At 40.9% G+C, this 17,517-nt stretch overlaps 1 protein-coding gene across 1 annotated transcript in view; it reads left to right on the forward strand.

The window, feature by feature from the left end:
- Positions 1 to 7,054: 7,054 nt before the first annotated feature.
- The window catches only part of TRPM6 (transient receptor potential cation channel subfamily M member 6), a 138,840-nt gene continuing 128,377 nt past the window's right edge, over positions 7,055 to 17,517 (forward strand). Inside the window, exon 1 of the mRNA XM_060154969.1 lies at positions 7,055 to 7,178. Coding sequence (XP_060010952.1) covers positions 7,146 to 7,178 — 33 coding nt within the window. The 5' untranslated portion in view covers positions 7,055 to 7,145. The remainder of the gene's footprint in view (positions 7,179 to 17,517) is intronic.

Genomic DNA, 17,517 nt, shown 5'->3' on the forward strand with positions numbered 1-17,517 from the left:
CGCAGTGGTTAAGAACCTGCCTGCCAATGCAGGGGACACGGGTTCGAGCCCTGGTGCGGGAAGATCCCACATTCCGCGGAGCAACAAAGCCCGTGCACCACAACTACTGAAAGCCTGCGTGCCTAGAACCCGTGCTCCGCAACAAGAGAAGCCACCGCAATAAGAAGCCCGCGCACCGCAATGAAGAGTAGCCCTCACTCACTGCAACTAGAGAAAACCCGTGTGCAGCAACAAAGACCCCAACACAGCCAAAAAATAAATAAAGTTAAATAAATAAATTAATTAAATAAACTACTTAAAAAGACTCTCATTTTAGTTCAAGGGACTCTATAAATGAGTTTTGCAACTTTCTGTGAGGCTGTACTATATTCATTTAAAAATAAAAAGTTGGACTTCCCCGGTTGTCCAGTGGTTTAGGCTCCATGCTTCCACTGCAGGGTTATGGCTTCGATCCCTGGTGGGGGAAGTTCCGCATGCCACTCTGTGTGGCCAGAATAATAATAAATTTTTAAAAAATAAAAAGTTAAGAAAAATAAAAAAGACAGTATTAGATAAATGAGTCAGGCATGGAGGGTTCAATTAGTTGGTTCCTTCTAGTTAAGTCATTTATTTTTTCTGTCTCTCAGTTTCTCACCTGAAATGGAGAAACACAATTCCTAAGCTACTAGAGTACTTATTCCAAGGATGAACAATTGTGGTTCACATTTTAGAGAGAACATAATAGATTGAATACTGTTTCCTTTCAAGTAATTTAATCAAGAGAAAAGGACTAAGGGTTAAAAATTTCTTACTAGTAGATATGTCTTGTTGAATAAATATATTCTTTTTTTTGTTTGCTTGCTCTGGGTCTTAGTTTCGGCAGGCGGGCTCCTTTAGTTGCGGCACACAGGCTCCTTAGTTGTGGCATGTGAACTCTTAGTTGTGGCATGTGAACTCTTAGTTGTGGCATGCATGTGGGATCTAGTTCCTTCACCAGAGATCGAACCCGGGCCCCCTGCATTGGGAGCACAGAGTCTCAACCACTGCACCACCAGGGAAGTCCCAATAAATATATTCTTAATTCTGATATATACAAGTAATAAAAATCAAGTTCTGGGACTTTCCTGGTGGTCCAGTGGTTAAGACTCCAGGTCCCTATGCCTGGGTTTGGTCCCTTGTCAGGGAACTAGATCCTGCATGACGCAACTAAGAGTTCACATGCTGCGACTAAAAGAGCTGGCATGAGGCAACAAAGATCCAGCGTGCCACAACTAAGACCTGACACAGCCAAATAAATAATTAATAAAACGAAAACGAAAACAAAAAGTTCTGATTCAGACAGTCATCCAACTAAATTTTTAATGAATGCTCATTATGTTCAAGGTGTGAGTACAGAAAACAATGGACTTTACAGCCACACACATCTGTTTTCAAATTTTTGTTGGCTTCACACCTAATTAGCTGTGAGACTGGTGATATATATATATATATTCTTAACATCTTTATTTGAGTATAATTGCTTTACAATGGTGTGTTAGTTTCTGCTTTATAACAAAGTGAATCAGCTATACATATACATATATCCCCATATCTCCTCCCTCTTGCATCTCCCTCCCACCCTCCCTATTCCCACTCCTCTACGTGGTCACAAAGCACCGAGCTGATCTCCCTGTGCTGTGCGGCTGCTTCCCACTAGCTATCTATTTTACATTTGATAGCGTATATATGTCCATGCCACTCTCTCACTTCATCTCAGCTTACCCTTCCCCCTCCCCGTGTCTTCAAGTCCATTCTCTACGTCTGCGTCTTTGTTCCTGTCCTGCCCCTAGGTTCTTCAGAACCATTTTTTTTTGGGGGGGTGGGGTTCCATATATACGTGTTAGCATACAGTATTTGTTTTTTTCTTTCTGACTTACTTCACTCTGTATGACAGACTCTAGGTCCATCCACCTCACTACAAATAATTCAATTTTGTTTCTTTTTATGGGTGAGTAATATTCCATTGTATATATGTGCCACATCTTCTTTATCCATTCATCTGTTGATGGACACTTAGGTTGCTTCCATGTCCTGGCTATTGTAAAAAGACCTGCTATGAACATTGTGTTACATGACTCTTTTTGAATTATGGTTTTCTCAGGGTATGTGTCCAGTAGTGGGATTGCTGGGTCATATGGTAGTTCTGTTTTTAGTTTTTTAAGGAAACTCCATACTGTTCTCCATAGTGGCTGTATCAATTGACATTCCCACCAACAGTGCAAGAGGGTTCCCTTTTCTCCACACCCTCTCCGGAATTTGTTGTTTGCAGATTTTTTGATGATGGCCATTCTGACTGGTGTGAGGTGATACCTCATTGTAGTTCTGATTTGCATTTCTCTAATGATTAGTGATGTTGAGCATCCATTCATGTGCTTGTTGGCAATCTGTATATCTTCTCTGGAGAAATGTCTATTTAGGTCTTCTGCCCATTTTTGGTTTGAGTTGTTTGTTTTTTTGATCTTGAGCTGCATGAGCTCCCTGTAAATTTTGGAGATTAATCCTTTGTCAGTTGCTTCATTTGCAAAAATGTTCTCCCATTCTGAGGGTTGTTTTTTCGTCTTGTTTATGTTTTCCTTTGCTGTGCAAAAGCTTTTAAGTTTCATTAGGTCCCATTTGTTTATTTTTGTTTTTATTTCCATTTCTCTAGGAGGTGGGTCAAAAAGGATCTTGCTGTGATGTATGTCATAGAGTGTTCTGCCTGTGTTTTCCTCTAAGAGTTTTATAGGGTCTGGCCTTACATTTAGGTCTTTAATCCATTTTGAGTTTATATTTGTGTATGGTGTTAGGGAGTGTTCTAATTTCATTCTTTTACATGTAGCTGTGAGACTGGTGATATTCACGATGAAGATTTCTGACCTTCAGTGAAACCTCACAGAGATTTCGTGCAGAAAAAAATGAGGAAAACAATGAGGAAAGAAACTGAGTTATCTATTGCGGCACAACACGTAACCACCAAATTTAGTGGCTTAAAATACCATCAGTTCATTATTTCTCATGATTCTGAGGATTGGCTGGTCTCTCCAAGTGGTCTTTCTTCCAGGATGGTGTTCTCAGGGCAGCGTTACAACAGGGTGAAGGCTGAAGCTGCAGGGCCACTAGAGTCCTATGCTCAGGAACTTGAACCATGTTCACTTTGGCCACATTTTACTGGCCAGAAGTCCAGCTCAGATTAATGGTGTGAAGAAGAGACTGGGCCTCTACATGGGAGGTTATTGCAAAATCGCCTTGCAAAGAGATATGCTGCTGGGATGAGAGGGTCAGTAAACCAGTTATAGTATCTGCTGTGCTTGTTTTCAGAAAGCTTCAAATGATGCCATCTATCAGCGTGCCTGGCATTTTTGTTACAGTCAGTCTTCATCTTCCTCCTTTCCTGTCTTTAATAATCATTCAAAATTGCATGTGAAGACACAGTTCTAAAGGAGGCTAGGATCGGTGTCAATGTTCGTAATACACACTTTCAAACAGCACCCATAGCTACCTGAAGCCATCAGCGTAGGCTTGTGTAACAATCTTGTGTGATAAAACTCCCAGTTAAATTTGAATTTCAGATAAGCAACAAATAGTTTTTTAGTATAAGTATGTCTTCTCTTGTTAACAGTTTGGCATATATTCTTCTAGTACTTTCCTGTGAATAATCCAACTTACACATATAAATTTAAAAAAATAGAATCATACTTTTACTAGTTGCTATTTTCCTTTTCCATATCTGTACATTTAGATCTAACTCATTCTTTTAAAAGCTGCATGGTGTTTTATGGTATGCACACACCACAGTTTATTTATTTAAGCACCTGCTAATTAATGGCTGTTTGGATTATTGGCAATCTTTCTTTATTACAAAGGGTGCTACTCTGTATATCCTTATATATATATATATCTTAGTGTATCTCTGAAGTATGAAGTTCTAGGACTGGAATTGTGATGGGAAAGGTTATGCCTTGAATCCAGATGGCTAAAATGCCTTCAAAAAGGATATCATTTTAAACTCTTACCAAAAGTATTTGAGGGTTCCTATTTCTCCCCTTGCCAACCCATGAGTATTTTAATCTTTGCTTATGTGACAGGATAAATGATCCATTTTCATAGCAAATTGGGAGCATACTCCCATAGAAGCACTGAATTAGAAAAACATTTATTCAGTAGGCATAAGGAAATATATTGCTACCTTTCAAAACGAAATTTGATTTGTAGCAGTTTAGGAGAATGAATGGATGGAATTCAAACTCAACCTTGGGTTTGAATGAGAAGGTCTGAAAACAGAAATAGTCACACAGGAATGGATCGGAGGGCTGGATTTCATCCCTCCTTACTGGCAGTATACCTTTATCTTAAATTAATAACCCATAACTTTAAACTTCCCCCACTTGTGGAATGCCCTCTAGGTTTATCATCCTTTCCATTACCTACTTTAGAATGCCACTGCATTTATTTTGTTTCCTTTATGCTTCTGAAAGTGGTGGTGGCCACCCACAGTGAAAACCATGAACACGAGATAATAATATACCATGATGCATTGGGCAAGAGTTTCCCATGGTACTCTTTCTTCTTGGTGCAAAGAAATAGAGTTGTTTTTTCTGTTTTTTTTTTATGCAGTTAGTAATTTCTTTTTTTAAATTTTATTTATTTTTGGCTGCATTGGGTTTTCATTGCTGCGAGTGGGCTTTCTCTAGTTGCGGCGAGTGGGGGCTACTCTTTGTTGTGGTGCGTGGGATTCTCATTGCAGTGGCTTCTCTTGTTGTGGAGCACGGGCTCTAGGTGCGGGGGCTTCAGTAGCTGTAGCACGCAGGCTCTAGAGCGCAGGCTCAGTAGTTGTGGCACACAGGCTTAGTTGCTCTGCGGCATATGGGATCTTTCCGGACCAGGGCTCGAACCCATGTCCTCTGCATTAGCAGGCGGATTCTTAACCACTGCATCACCAGCGAAGTCCCAGAAATAGAGTTATTTATTGCTCCGTTTTCTCCCCCTGGGCTGTCCAGAGAGGCTGGGAAGTATTACTGTGCAACTCCCCGAACAACCCTCAGCCCTATCCAAATAAATGAAAATGAACCAAAACCAAATCCAAGCTTCTAACAATTTTCTTTAGGAGAAGAGTGCATATATTAGAAACTATTCCTTAGTAGTCTCCAATAACTGGGACTCATCAAGATGTTCACATATAGGGAATTACCTGCTGGTACAGTGGTTAAGACTCTGTGCTTTCACTGTGAGGGCATGGGTTCAATCCCTGGTCGGGGAACTAAGACCCTGCAAGCCATGCGACACAGCAAAAACCAAAAGCAAACAAAAAAGATCTTCACATATAAAAAAAATGTTCTCATACCCATTTTTCTCTGCTGAAAAATCAGCTGTTTCCCTCCATTTTGAAATCATTAGGTTGACTTTAAAATAACTTTAGAGTAGTGTCTTAAAACCACGTTAGATCAGGAATAAAACATTTACAATATTCAGGGTAAAAAATGAAGATCTGATAAAGAAGAAAACATAGGAGAAAAGAATGGGAAGAGGGAGAAAGGGATCAGGAAGGGCAAACAAGTGAGAATTTCTGTTTATGTTGATGAGTCTTACCAATGGTGCCCCAGGTACAGTTTCACTTTTGATTGTCCCTCCTCCCTCTATAAACTCGAACTCCTTGCAGACTGGACAATGCCGTATTCATCTTTGTTTTCCCAGCACCCAGCAGGATGCCTGACAAACAGTCTGTGTTCAGGAAATATTTGTTGACTTGAATTAAACCACACTAGACTACTAATGAACACCCTAAAATTTAAATTTCATTGCTAGCCGCTTGGCAAAGGTATATTTATGGCCAGGAGATTTTTTTACGCAAGCTTTCAAGTTGTGTGAGACGCCTGTGAAAGATACAGATTCCTGGGCCCCACCCCAGACATTCTGATACAGATGGTCTAGGTGGGGTGGGGGCGGCTAGGGAATCTGCACGTTTAACAAATGCCTCAGGTGTTTCTGATACAGCCTGGGAACCAAAGGCAGCTTGCAAACTAGCACACCAGATACCTTAAGCCCTGGAATTGTCCTGATATTTTAGACTCTCTGCCTTGAAGCTTGATCTGAAAAGAATATATGACCATCCTAACATGTAAATTTACCAAAGAGTTTAAACTGGAAGATGGTAATTACAGTGCACCAACACTCCTAAGAATCTTGAGTTCCAAACGTCTAGTCTTCTTGGTGGGTCTGCAGATTTCTGAGAGTTCCCAGTCTCTAGTGCTGTGACAGACCTAACAGGGGAGATGTATGGAGAAACACCAATCAAGAGGTGCTTACTTGCCTTAGGGGGGCTTCTGAATCTGTTAACTGCTCACAGATCATTAACATTTTGAGGGAGCTGGGTCAAGGAGAATGAGATTCAATGGATTAATAGAAAAACAAACAACAACAAAATGTTAATACATATATGAGATGTTCAAGTTTTCTAACAAAGAAAAGTGAAAACCACATAAAGAAATCAGGCTGAAAAAAGTGTCAGAAAATGTGAGCTCACTGGGCAGAAGTCCAGAATGGACTAAAAGGATAGGTGGTCCTAATTTGAAATCAGGGACGAATGGCTAGCATTGTTAATTACAACACTTGTAATAAGTGAGCATCACCTCTGCCAGCATACTGGGATTCACCTGTAGTAACTGACCACAGCCTTAATCAAGACCGACTAGCCAGAGCAGCCCACCGAAAATAACAGAAATCACAAAGCTTTTGATTGTATTTTATGGATTTCAGTATAGCCTCTGAGGAAAGGGGATTTATTTGCTATCCCTCCCGCTGTGTAGATAAACCCAGGCCCAGAGAGGTCACCTAACACCCAGTAACTCCCAGTTAGTAAACTGCTGGTTGTTAGGTTAAACCTCCTGTGTCCTCCCCGCACCACACTGACTCAACAATAACAGTACAATTAAATACGTGTGTGATGATGATGATGAAAATCGCATTTGACCCTTCCTCTACTCTTTGATCCAGGTAAGGTCGGAATCACCTCCTTTCTACACGGGAGGTAACTGAGGCCAAAAGACAAATCTGTAGGGCTGTAAAAGGCAGCGTGCGGAGGTGGAGCCCCAATCTGACTCCATAAGTCAGAAGCTCAGACAAGGCTTTGGCGGCGGGCCTGCAAGTCCAGGATGACAGCTCGCTCTGCGGAGGAGCGCTTACAGGTATGGGGGGCTACCAGCCGGCGGGGCAAAGCGTCTTAGGCGGTTTACCAGATCTGAGCCCAGGGCCCTGGGTGCTTTAGGTGGGGCCAGCCACAAGATATCTAACTAGGATCTGGCATAGCTGGGATTTACGAAATACCTGCGCTCAAGTCCTGTGGTCTCCACGCGGGTCTGATTAACATATCTGAGGGTTCGGCTACCGTAGGACACTTACTTAAGGGCACGCCCCACAGCCCGGTTGCCGGAGCTGGAATGGGGCCAGCGCGGAGGTGGTATCCGAGCGGAAACCTAACGGGGCGGGGGATTCTGCTTAGGGCGGTGGGGACACGTCCCGGGAGAGGAGGCAGCTCTGTGGTTCCGCTCTGGGTCGGTGGCGGAAGAGACCGGACGTGGCGTGAGTCGGCTGCGGGTAGGAGAGAAGGCTCGGTCCGGAGCAGAGGGCCACATCTGGGCGGCGGAGACCTAGGGGACGGGACGTCGTCGCGGCTCTCGGTGGCGGCGGCAGAAGTGCCAGGCCGCTATTTGCGCCTCTGCGCGTCCCCGCGCGCAGCGCCCCGGACTCCCGGAGCGATGAGAGTGCAGGTCAAGGTAAACGCCGGCGTCCCAACCACCTTCCCCCACTACCCCCGGCCTCCCCCGCCTCCGCTCCACCCTCTACTTCCAGCTACCAGGACTCGCAGCCTCGAAGCCCTGAGTCCCAAGCGCGATGGGAAGTTCTGGGGAGCTTGGGGAGTTAGGGAGAGGAGTGGAGCCCCTGGTCATGCCTTGGTCTCTTGCAAGGCTGCCAAGCCTCAAACTGCCTGTCACTTAACCTATTGTTTGGACTGGCACACGTGGTGTGTGAATAAGTACCATTTATGGTGCACATTTTATTTCTTGCATTTCGGCATAGTCCGGTTGTTGGTACTTTCTTTGGAGCCAGTTCACCTGAATTAGCCTCTTTGCTCCACCACTAGCTACGATCTTGAGCAAGTTAGTGAACCTCTGTGCTTTGTCTTCCTCATCTGGAAAATGGGGTAATAGTTATAATTTGAACATTAAATGAGATGCTGTATATGCAATGTGCTTAGAATAATGCGTAATATATTTAGTGGATTGCAAAAGTTTGGTTGTTACTATTTCATCCAGGCAATAATTCTATGAGATCTAAGTATTACCACCCACCCACTCCCACCCCACCGGTTAACAGGAAAATGAAGCTGAGGGAGAAGAACGGAGTTAGGATTGGAACCCAGGCAAGTGCTTTAAAACACTAAGAATATGGATATCACACACAGGATTTTGAGCATTTGTTCCTAGGGAGAGGGTGGTTCATTATTAACTACCAGTGTGGGAATTGAGTTCTTCAATTTCTTTCTCCCTATGTACAAATTTTGGTGTTTCATTTGCTTTGGATTCTTCCATAACTGAGAAAGCATTAGATACTCTGGCCTGACACCTGGGTTTGGTGAGAATCTGACTGTTTCTTAGGTATCCCTCACCACCACCACCACGGGGTTGGGGAGTTGAAAATCATTTGAGATGGAACCCAGCGGGAACCTACTTTTTGGGGCCAAAATTGGGGATTAGTACCCTCAGAAAGTATTAGACTTGCTTTAATAGACAAGGGTGTGAATAACATGTTGAGTTGATTGTACCCCAGAGGAGAGGGAAAGACCCAGGCAGAATATTGATGATTTGCCACAAATTTTGGTCTTATCTTGCCCATTTACAATTCTCTATCATAGCTAAGTTTTTTTGGCAGGGCTTCTATGCCAAAACTCAAGCATTTGGTAAATATTGGACCTGAAATATGTCTTGCCTCTTTTTCTTTCGCCCTGGGTTTTTTATCATGGGTTTTCCGTATAGGCTGGAAAGCCCAACCATTTTCAGAATGATTCTCTTCACACTTCTGGTAGAATCTTCCAGTATTGGAACTGAAAGTGGCCATCCTACCTGTAACTGTTATTTCTTTGTGTCACATCAGAAATCTACACAGCAACTATTTTCCTGTTTAAAAAAAAAACATGGTTAGGTAAGGTATTGTGATGTGGGTCTCAGTTGTGATTTTTCTCTTTTTTACTTCTTAGTTTGACTGAAGTTGTATATACACATAGTTCAGAGACAAATAATTCCATAAGGTTCATTACTAAAAACAGCAGAACCTCTACCATTTTCTTCTTTTCAGAAAGAGCAGTCATGTTCATCTCTTCTGGCTAGTTGGTACTTCTTTGGGTCTCTAAATAATGCTTATATTGCTCCCTCTTGATTTTTCAGGTTTAGTCATCATGTACTGTCTTTCCAGCGTGGAATATGAGTATTTAGCTTTCTTTTGAGTTCCTTCACCTACCACTCACATGCATCCTTCCTGTTCTTTCCATCTATCTTCAGAATATAGCTAACTCATAATTTTTATTTAGGTCAATATTTAGTTCAGTCAACATTACTATGCCTTCCTATCCACTATTAAGAACCGGATTATGTACTACATGATTACTTTCCCTTCCTTACTATTGTTTCCCCCTAGAGCTGTCTTTCTGTGTGTGTTTGCAGAATTTTCTATGGAGTTTTCACTAATTTAACCACAGGTTTTTTGCCAGTTGTCTAAATCTTCTCTCAAGATCTTCCAGTGCAACAGCTATTTCAGCCAATTTTATCTTGTTGAATACTGCTCTTTGACCTGCTTTGCCTGTCCAGAATGGTAGCCCTTGATGTTGGATACACAGCTGTTCTCTTTTTACCATCATTTTGGAGATTCCCTTTGCCTCTCTCTTATGCTGGATCCTGTTTCTTATATCCCATGTCTTCTTCTTTCTTGATTAATCCCATTGTTTCGGTGGAGCACATTCTCCAGTAGGTCTCTGAGAAAGGGTACATGTAAGGTAAACTGAATCAACATATTCTTTAAAAAAATTTTTTTAAATTTTATATTGGAGTATAGCTGATTAACAATGTTGTGATAGTTTCAGGTGCACAGCAAAGCGACTCAGCCATACATATACATATATCCATTCTCCCCCAAACTCCACTTGCATCCAGGCTGCCACATAACACTGAGCAGAGTTACCTGTGCTATATGTCATGAGAATGAATCAATGTATTCTTATGACATCTTATCCTTCCAGATTTTTTTTCCTTAAAAAAGTTCCACTAACAATACAAAGATAAGTTCTTTTGGTAAATAATTAAAACACTACAAACAGAAATTCAAACAGAAAATTCCCTTTCTATCCTTTGTCCTCATTGCCCTTCAATCCAGAGGTAATCAAACCATTGGGTTTGTAGCATATTATTTAGGTATATTATTATATACGTATGTATTTATTGTTTTGATTTGTGCATTTGCTTTTGCATAAAGGGAATTATACTGTTTATTGATATGCAACCTGATTCCTTTAAAAATAGTTCTTGGACATCTTTCCATGTCAATACATATTGATCCTTTCTTGGCTCATATGTTCAGATGAGCTGGATCAATCAAGATCAAGCATATAGCATTTTCTGAGCAATCACTCTTCTAGATTCACTCAGCCAACAAATATTTACTGAGTGTCAACTGTATGCTAAGTCCTGTTCCCAGGACCTGGGAATATACAGTTAACAAAACTTTTATTTTTGGGGTAAAGAGGGATAGTGAGATGGTTCTAGATGATGGAATTGAGCTCAGCTGCAGCTTTAGTTAGCTTGTTTTTCGTCTCCTGGAGTACAAACATCATTCAATCAAGTCTGTCTATCTGTCTGTCTCTTTCTCTGTATAAAATCATGACCATTACAAATTGAACTCTATAACTTGTGTACCACCAGAGCAACAGAATCATATCCCTGAGATACAGAAATAGATTTTATGAATAAACAAATGTGATATATACATACAATGGAATATTATTCAGCCTTAAAAAGGAAGGAAATCCTGTTACATGCAACATCATGGATAACCCTTGAGGACATTATGCAAAATGAAATGGCTGGTCATGAAAAGACAAATCTTGAATTGTTCTATTTATATGAGGTGTCTAAAGTAGTTCAATGCACAGAAAGAAGTAGAATGATGGTTGCTAGAGCTTGAGCAGACATGGAAATGAGAAGTTGTTTAATGGGTATAAAGCTGCATTTTTGCAAGATGAAAAAGTTCTGGAGATTGATTGCACAAAAATAAAAATATAGTTAGTAATACTAAAATGCACACTATAAAATGGCTAAGATAGTAAATTGTACATGATGTGTATTTTACCACAATTTAAAAAAAATAAGAAAAATTTGACACAAATTCCACAGTGGGATATGTCCTATACTTTGAATTCATGATTGAACCTGCTTTCAGCTGGGTTCAGCTTTTGCCTGAAATCATGGTTTTTCCAGGGCTTGGGGAGTGGGCAACAATGCACTGCCCTGGAAACTCTTCTGATGGACTTGGCACCAGAACCTTTAGCGTGTCCCCTTGTCGGGGGCAGCCCAATGCTTCTTTTCCTTTTTCCACGAGTGTTGGCATTTCCATATCTCTGGGGAAAAGGTTCCTAAGTTGTTTATAGCACAGATAAACTTTGAGACTATTTCAGAGTTACACAATTGGGAGCAGTGAGAAGTGGTCATTTTGTTTGCCTTAGAGGTTTCATTCTTTCTCAGGCTTTGTAAGCACGTGCCTTTGCAAGAACCTTTTGGTCTGTTTTGATTGGAAAAGACGACTTTTACTCCATGGCACAGACAGGTACCTTCCCTAGCCCTGGTTTTCCTGCATTTTCCCAGCTGGCATTTGCTTTCCAGCCCTGGCCTGATGTGCAATGATCCTCTGCCATTTGCTGGCTCTGGATCTTGAAGCACTCCAAGATTGGGTAAGGATCAGATATCCCGGGATTGCAAATGTGCTGAGTTTTGATTGGAGAGATCAGCCTGGTGAATTGGGTTGTTCTTTATTCTTCCACCTCTCCCAGCTATATGTGGGCATCATATGGAATTTCTTTCCAGGCAGACTCAAAGCCCAGTGGGGTGAATGACTATGAACAACCAAAGTTCTCTCCTCACTTAGCCTATTGTGCACTCGGAGCTTCTTGTAAATAGTCATTTTTGACATGAGCAAACCACCTGGCCCAGGGGAAGAACTATTCCTGTTTATTAGGAGCTTGCGCTTTCTGTAGCAGGGCTACTGGTAACCTTGGAGAATATACACTCTTGGGAGTCTTTCCCTGTCCTGAGAGTTTAACATTCTCTTTATCTTCCTTGGGCTATGGGCCAGGAGGACGGCTCAGGTTGCCCACACAAACCAGAGACATTTAAGTCCAGGCAAAATTTGTTTGTGATTAGAAGATCATAGAGCCTGAAAATCATATGCCATTTTGGAATGCCTAGCAAGTTCTTTCCTTTCTCACTAATTTCCCTCAGTTGCTGCCGAAAAAGGAACAGGATATGGTAATTGTAGAGTCTCTAGAAATATCAGCAGGGAGGCCAGAAGACTAATGAAAGAAACCAAGAGTCAGAAAAAGTAGTTTTACTGCTGATTGCGGCACTCTTCTGGCCTCGGGCAAGTTAGGTCGGTTTCCTTATCTATAAAGCAAATGGCCACTATTTGCCTGCCACTTCTTTCTAAGGTCTCTGAATGTGCTTTGAGTTAGAGATTCCTTTGACAATCTGATAAAAGCAATAGATAATCGACTCAAAAACTCAAAGTAGAGTGGAAACCTGACCTGCTGGGCACTCAGGCTTACTGGCCAGTGTAAGCTCTGTCTAAAAATGGCTGCCCACCCTTGGCCTTAGCAGATTGTTGCAAAGTTGGAATGCAAGCCTAGTATTGCCAGATTCTGGTTATTTATTTATTTTTAAATTAAATTTTATTTTTTTAACTTTCCTTGTTGAGGAAAATGCAGATGTATAGATTCTTTCTTGAATGTGAAACCCCTGGGTTTTTACATTTTACTAGTTGCTTCAAAGATTTTTGAAAACACCTTTATGGACTGAACAAAACACATTTGTGGCCTGCTTTCTGCCTGTGGGCAGAAGTATATCTGTATTTCGTTTTCTACTATGGTTAAACCCAAATTATTTATAGGTTTATTTTGGGGCTTTTCTCTCTTTCTGTCTGTGCCACTCCCTCCTTAAAAATTTTTTAGCGGATTTATTGAGATATATTCACATATCATATAATTTACACACTTAAAGTATACAATTTAATGACTTTATTATCTTCACAGAGTTGTGCATTCTTCACCACACTCAATTTTAGAACATACTCATCATCCCTCACACTCCTTAGCTGTTAATCCCTAATCCCTCCATCTCCACTAGCCCTAGGCAACCACTGATGTACTTTCTGCCTCTGTAGATTTGCCTGTTCTGGGCATTTTATGTAAATAGACTCATACAATACGTATGCCTTTGTGACTGATTTCTTTCACTTAGCATAACATTTTCAAGTACTGGTATGTGTCATAGCATGTATCAGTACTTCATTCCTTTGTATTGCTGAATAATATTCCATTGTGTGGGTGCCTCACATGTTATTTGTCCATTCATCAGTTGATGGATATTTTTGTTGTTTTTGCTTCTTTGTCTATACTGCTATGAACATTTGTGTACAGGTTTTTGTGTGGACATATGTTTTCATTTCTCTTGGGTAGACACCTAGAAATGGACTTGCTGGATCATATGGTAATTCCATGTTTAGCCTTTTGAGGGACCTCCAGACTGTTTTCCACAGCAGCTGCACCATTTAAATTCCCATCAGCAATCTATGAGAGTTCCAGTTTCTCCCCATCCTAGCCAATACTTTGTATTGTCTGAACTTTTGATTATAGCCATCCTAGTAGGTGTGAAGAGGTATCTCATTGTGGCTTAGATTCGCATATAAATGATTAATGACTAGTGATGTTGAGAATCTTTTCCTGTGTTCACTGGTCATTTGTATACCTTCTTTGGAGAAGAGTGTATTCAGACCCTTAGTGTGGCACTTGTTTTTGATCCAGCTCTTGAGATTTTCTTATGAGAAATGCCCATATCTTCATATCCACACAAAAGTTGTTATACAGTTTCTAGGGATTCCTGACCCTCTTGATATCTCTCTATGGGTCTAAGGATACCCACAGAGGATGTGGTATAAAGTGGAGATTTTTCTGGGCACTTCATATACTTGATTTCACTCATTATTATCTATTAAGGACCTCATGGGATTTGTATGAGGATCAGATGTTCAGGAATGTGATTTGTAAACCCTAAAACACTATTCAGCTTCAAGGATTAATACAGGTGCAAATTCTGGGGGTAAATGATGGTGAAATGAAGTTGTTAAGGGCATGAACTTGAATCTGACTGCCTATGTTTGAATCCTAGTGTTATTTTTATGAGCTGTTGTGTTCTTGGGAAAATTACCCAACCTCTCTGACTCCGTGTCCTCATTTGTAAAACGGAGATAATAACTGCACCTACTTCCCACATGCTCTTGGGCAGAGTTAATATACACAATGTGCTTTGCGTTGGGCAGGTGGGTACATAGAAAGTGCTAAATGAATTCTTAAGTTGCTACTGTAGACTAAATGTTTGTGCCCCCCAAAAGTTCATATGTTGAAGTTCCAATCTACAATGTGATGTTATTTGGAGGTGAAACCTTTGGAAGGTAATTAGGTCTTGAGAGAGGAGCCCTCATGAATGGGATTAGTGTCCTTATAAGAAGAAACACAAGAGAGATGAGTGCTCTCTGCTATGTGGAGATACAGTAAGAAGGTGGCCTTTGTAAACCAGGAAGAGGGTTCTCACCAGAACTCAACCATGAGGGCACCCTGATCTTGGACTTCCAGCCTCTAAAACGTTGAGAAATAAATGTTTGTGGTATAAGCCACCCAGCCAATGGTATTCTGTTACAGTAACGCACCTGACTAAGCTACCCACTAGTTATATTATCTTATAGAACAGAACAGGTTATTAGCTTATAGTGGAGCAGGTTGGTCTTTGCATATGAAAACAGCTTTCATCTTTCTGGAAAAAACAGTTTTCCTCTACTGATCTTTGAAAGAGCCAAGAGTTTTTTTGTAAAATGAATCTGTAATCTTAGGAAAGAGAATTTTCCTTCCAGAAGGATTTAAGTCCAGAGGGTACTTTAGAGATCCTTAGCCTGGATCAGTTAATCCTGTCTAACCTTTGTCACCACTGTTAGTGTCTGCTTTAAAGTGATTTAAAACAAACAAAAAACAACCCCCCCAATCTTTGTCCTTATCTGGCCTAGAGAAACTCAGGTTCCAAGTAGGCAGTTTTGCTCTGTGATCAGGTCAAGTGAGTAGATATTGTTGGATTAAAACAAAGAGGGTTCAAAGTCTTAAGATTTAAACACTTTATAGTATTAGCTAGAGTCTTTAGGGCAGTCTTTTTTTTTTTTTTTTTTGGCCATGCCGCTCGGCTTGCAGGATCTTAGTTCCCCGACCAGGGATTGAACCCAGGTCCTCTCGGGGCAGTGAGAGTGTGGAGTCTTAACCACTGGACTGCCAGGGAATTCCCTAAGACAGTCTTAAGAAAGACAAACTAGGAGGGAGTCAGTGAATTGACATAAGTCTTTGCGGATTGGATCTTTGTTCTTGGATGAAATAAAGGCAAGCCTTTCCGGCTCATGTTTTGGTTTCTTGAGCTGCTTACAGACGCTACCTTTTTTTTTTTTTTTTTTTTGGCCACACCGCATGGCCTGTGGGATCTTAGTTCCCTCTCCAGGGATCGAACCTACGTCTCCTGCATTGCAAGTGTGGAGTCTTAACCACTGGACCGCTAGGGAAGTCCCTTACAGCCACTACCTTTGAAAGAGAAACCACATTTTGAGAAACAACTCTTTTAGTGGAGACATTTCAGATGGAAAGTGCATCTTGCTGGCTGGTGTTTGGGTTCAGCAAATACTGAGTGTGAAAAGCAGGGTGATAGATGAAGGAAAAGGAGCCATTTACCCAGAGCAGGACCTCTGAGGCCCTTCTCTGTGGGGTCTCCTTGATGTCAGAGTCTTTCATTTCAGTTTAAATGAAGAGAAGAGCTCTGTAAGGTTCAGGCCAGGAGAGAGTTTCTGAGAATTATTGGAATCCCAATATTTTGTCAGTTTTATTCTCTGACTCACAGATAATGATTCGTGTGTGTGTGTGTGTGTGTGTGTGTGTGTCGTGTGGATTTTGTTAAAGAAAATTTTTTCATGACATTGTTAAAGATAGCAAGGAAGACCAGTCAAGAAAAAATGACTGCAATGTGGGTTTTGCAGGAGGGAAGAGAGATCAGGCTCAACTCCAAATACGAGGAAAGTGGAGATTTATTGCCAAGGAGCAAGATGGGGTCAGTGGATGGAGAAGGGTCAAGAGGAAACATCAAGGCTAGGGGGATTCTTGCTAAACCAACTCAACAGGATTCTTGCTGAAGGTGGGCCAGAGTAGAGTGATCAGATAGCAAGCGTGGGAGATTTTTGCTGAATTAACTCAGCAGAATTCTTGATAAAAATGGACTAAGTGGGCCAAGGACAGAGCCCAAGTTTGGGGCCTAGTTAGAAAGAGGACTCAAGTCAGAAAGAGCCTGACTCACGTTTGGTTAAGGGAGAGAGTCTTCCTCAGTTTGCATTGCAGCTGGAGGTGACTAAGGTAGAACATTCTTCTTTATAATACAATCAATCACAAAATAGGTGAGCATTTGAGCAACACATTCTTTAAAGAAAAAAGCTGCTTTTCTTTTGTTTAATCACTCTCTTAGAATTGCCTTTTTAGGTCATTTCAAGGTCTCTTCCTTATGGATAGAGTATATTTCTTCTCATCTTAAAATAGCAGAAGAAATTAAATGCAGAAGAAATGTCTTAATAATCAAAACCCAGTGAAAATGAAAACCTGTTGTGTAGTTTGGCTTCTCAATGACTTAGAGAAAGGCATTGTGCAGTAGCTATGTTCCCTTTTCCTTCCTGAATTGCATCAAAAGTACAGTCAGTTTCTAAACAACAACACTGGCACTTTGAAAATCAAGTATAACAGCCAGAAACAGAAGTTGGGAAATCTTTTCCTAGCAAATGAGATTTCATATCTGCCAACAACTGTTACAGAATTCTTGGTACCCCACTGACAGACTTCTGATTCTCAACTTACTGGACTACCCTCATTCCATTAAAACATCTTTTTCCTCCTTGAATTTTAGGGGAATTGTTTGTACTGGATGTGATTTTTTTTTTTTTGAGACAAAGAAAAAAACCAACCTGATTAGTACCCTACCCTAAATCTCTCAGCTTAAATTAAGATAAAAATATTTATGATTTCTATCTTTTAAATTAAGTTAAACATCTCAAAGATATTTTTTAAAAAATTAAGTTAAAAAATCCTAAAGATGAAGGCAAAAATCTTATATTAAGATATAAGATTTAGGGGAGGGAATATTC

This window comes from Lagenorhynchus albirostris, chromosome 7 (genome assembly GCF_949774975.1).
Source record: "Lagenorhynchus albirostris chromosome 7, mLagAlb1.1, whole genome shotgun sequence".
Classification (NCBI taxonomy): domain Eukaryota; kingdom Metazoa; phylum Chordata; class Mammalia; order Artiodactyla; family Delphinidae; genus Lagenorhynchus; species Lagenorhynchus albirostris.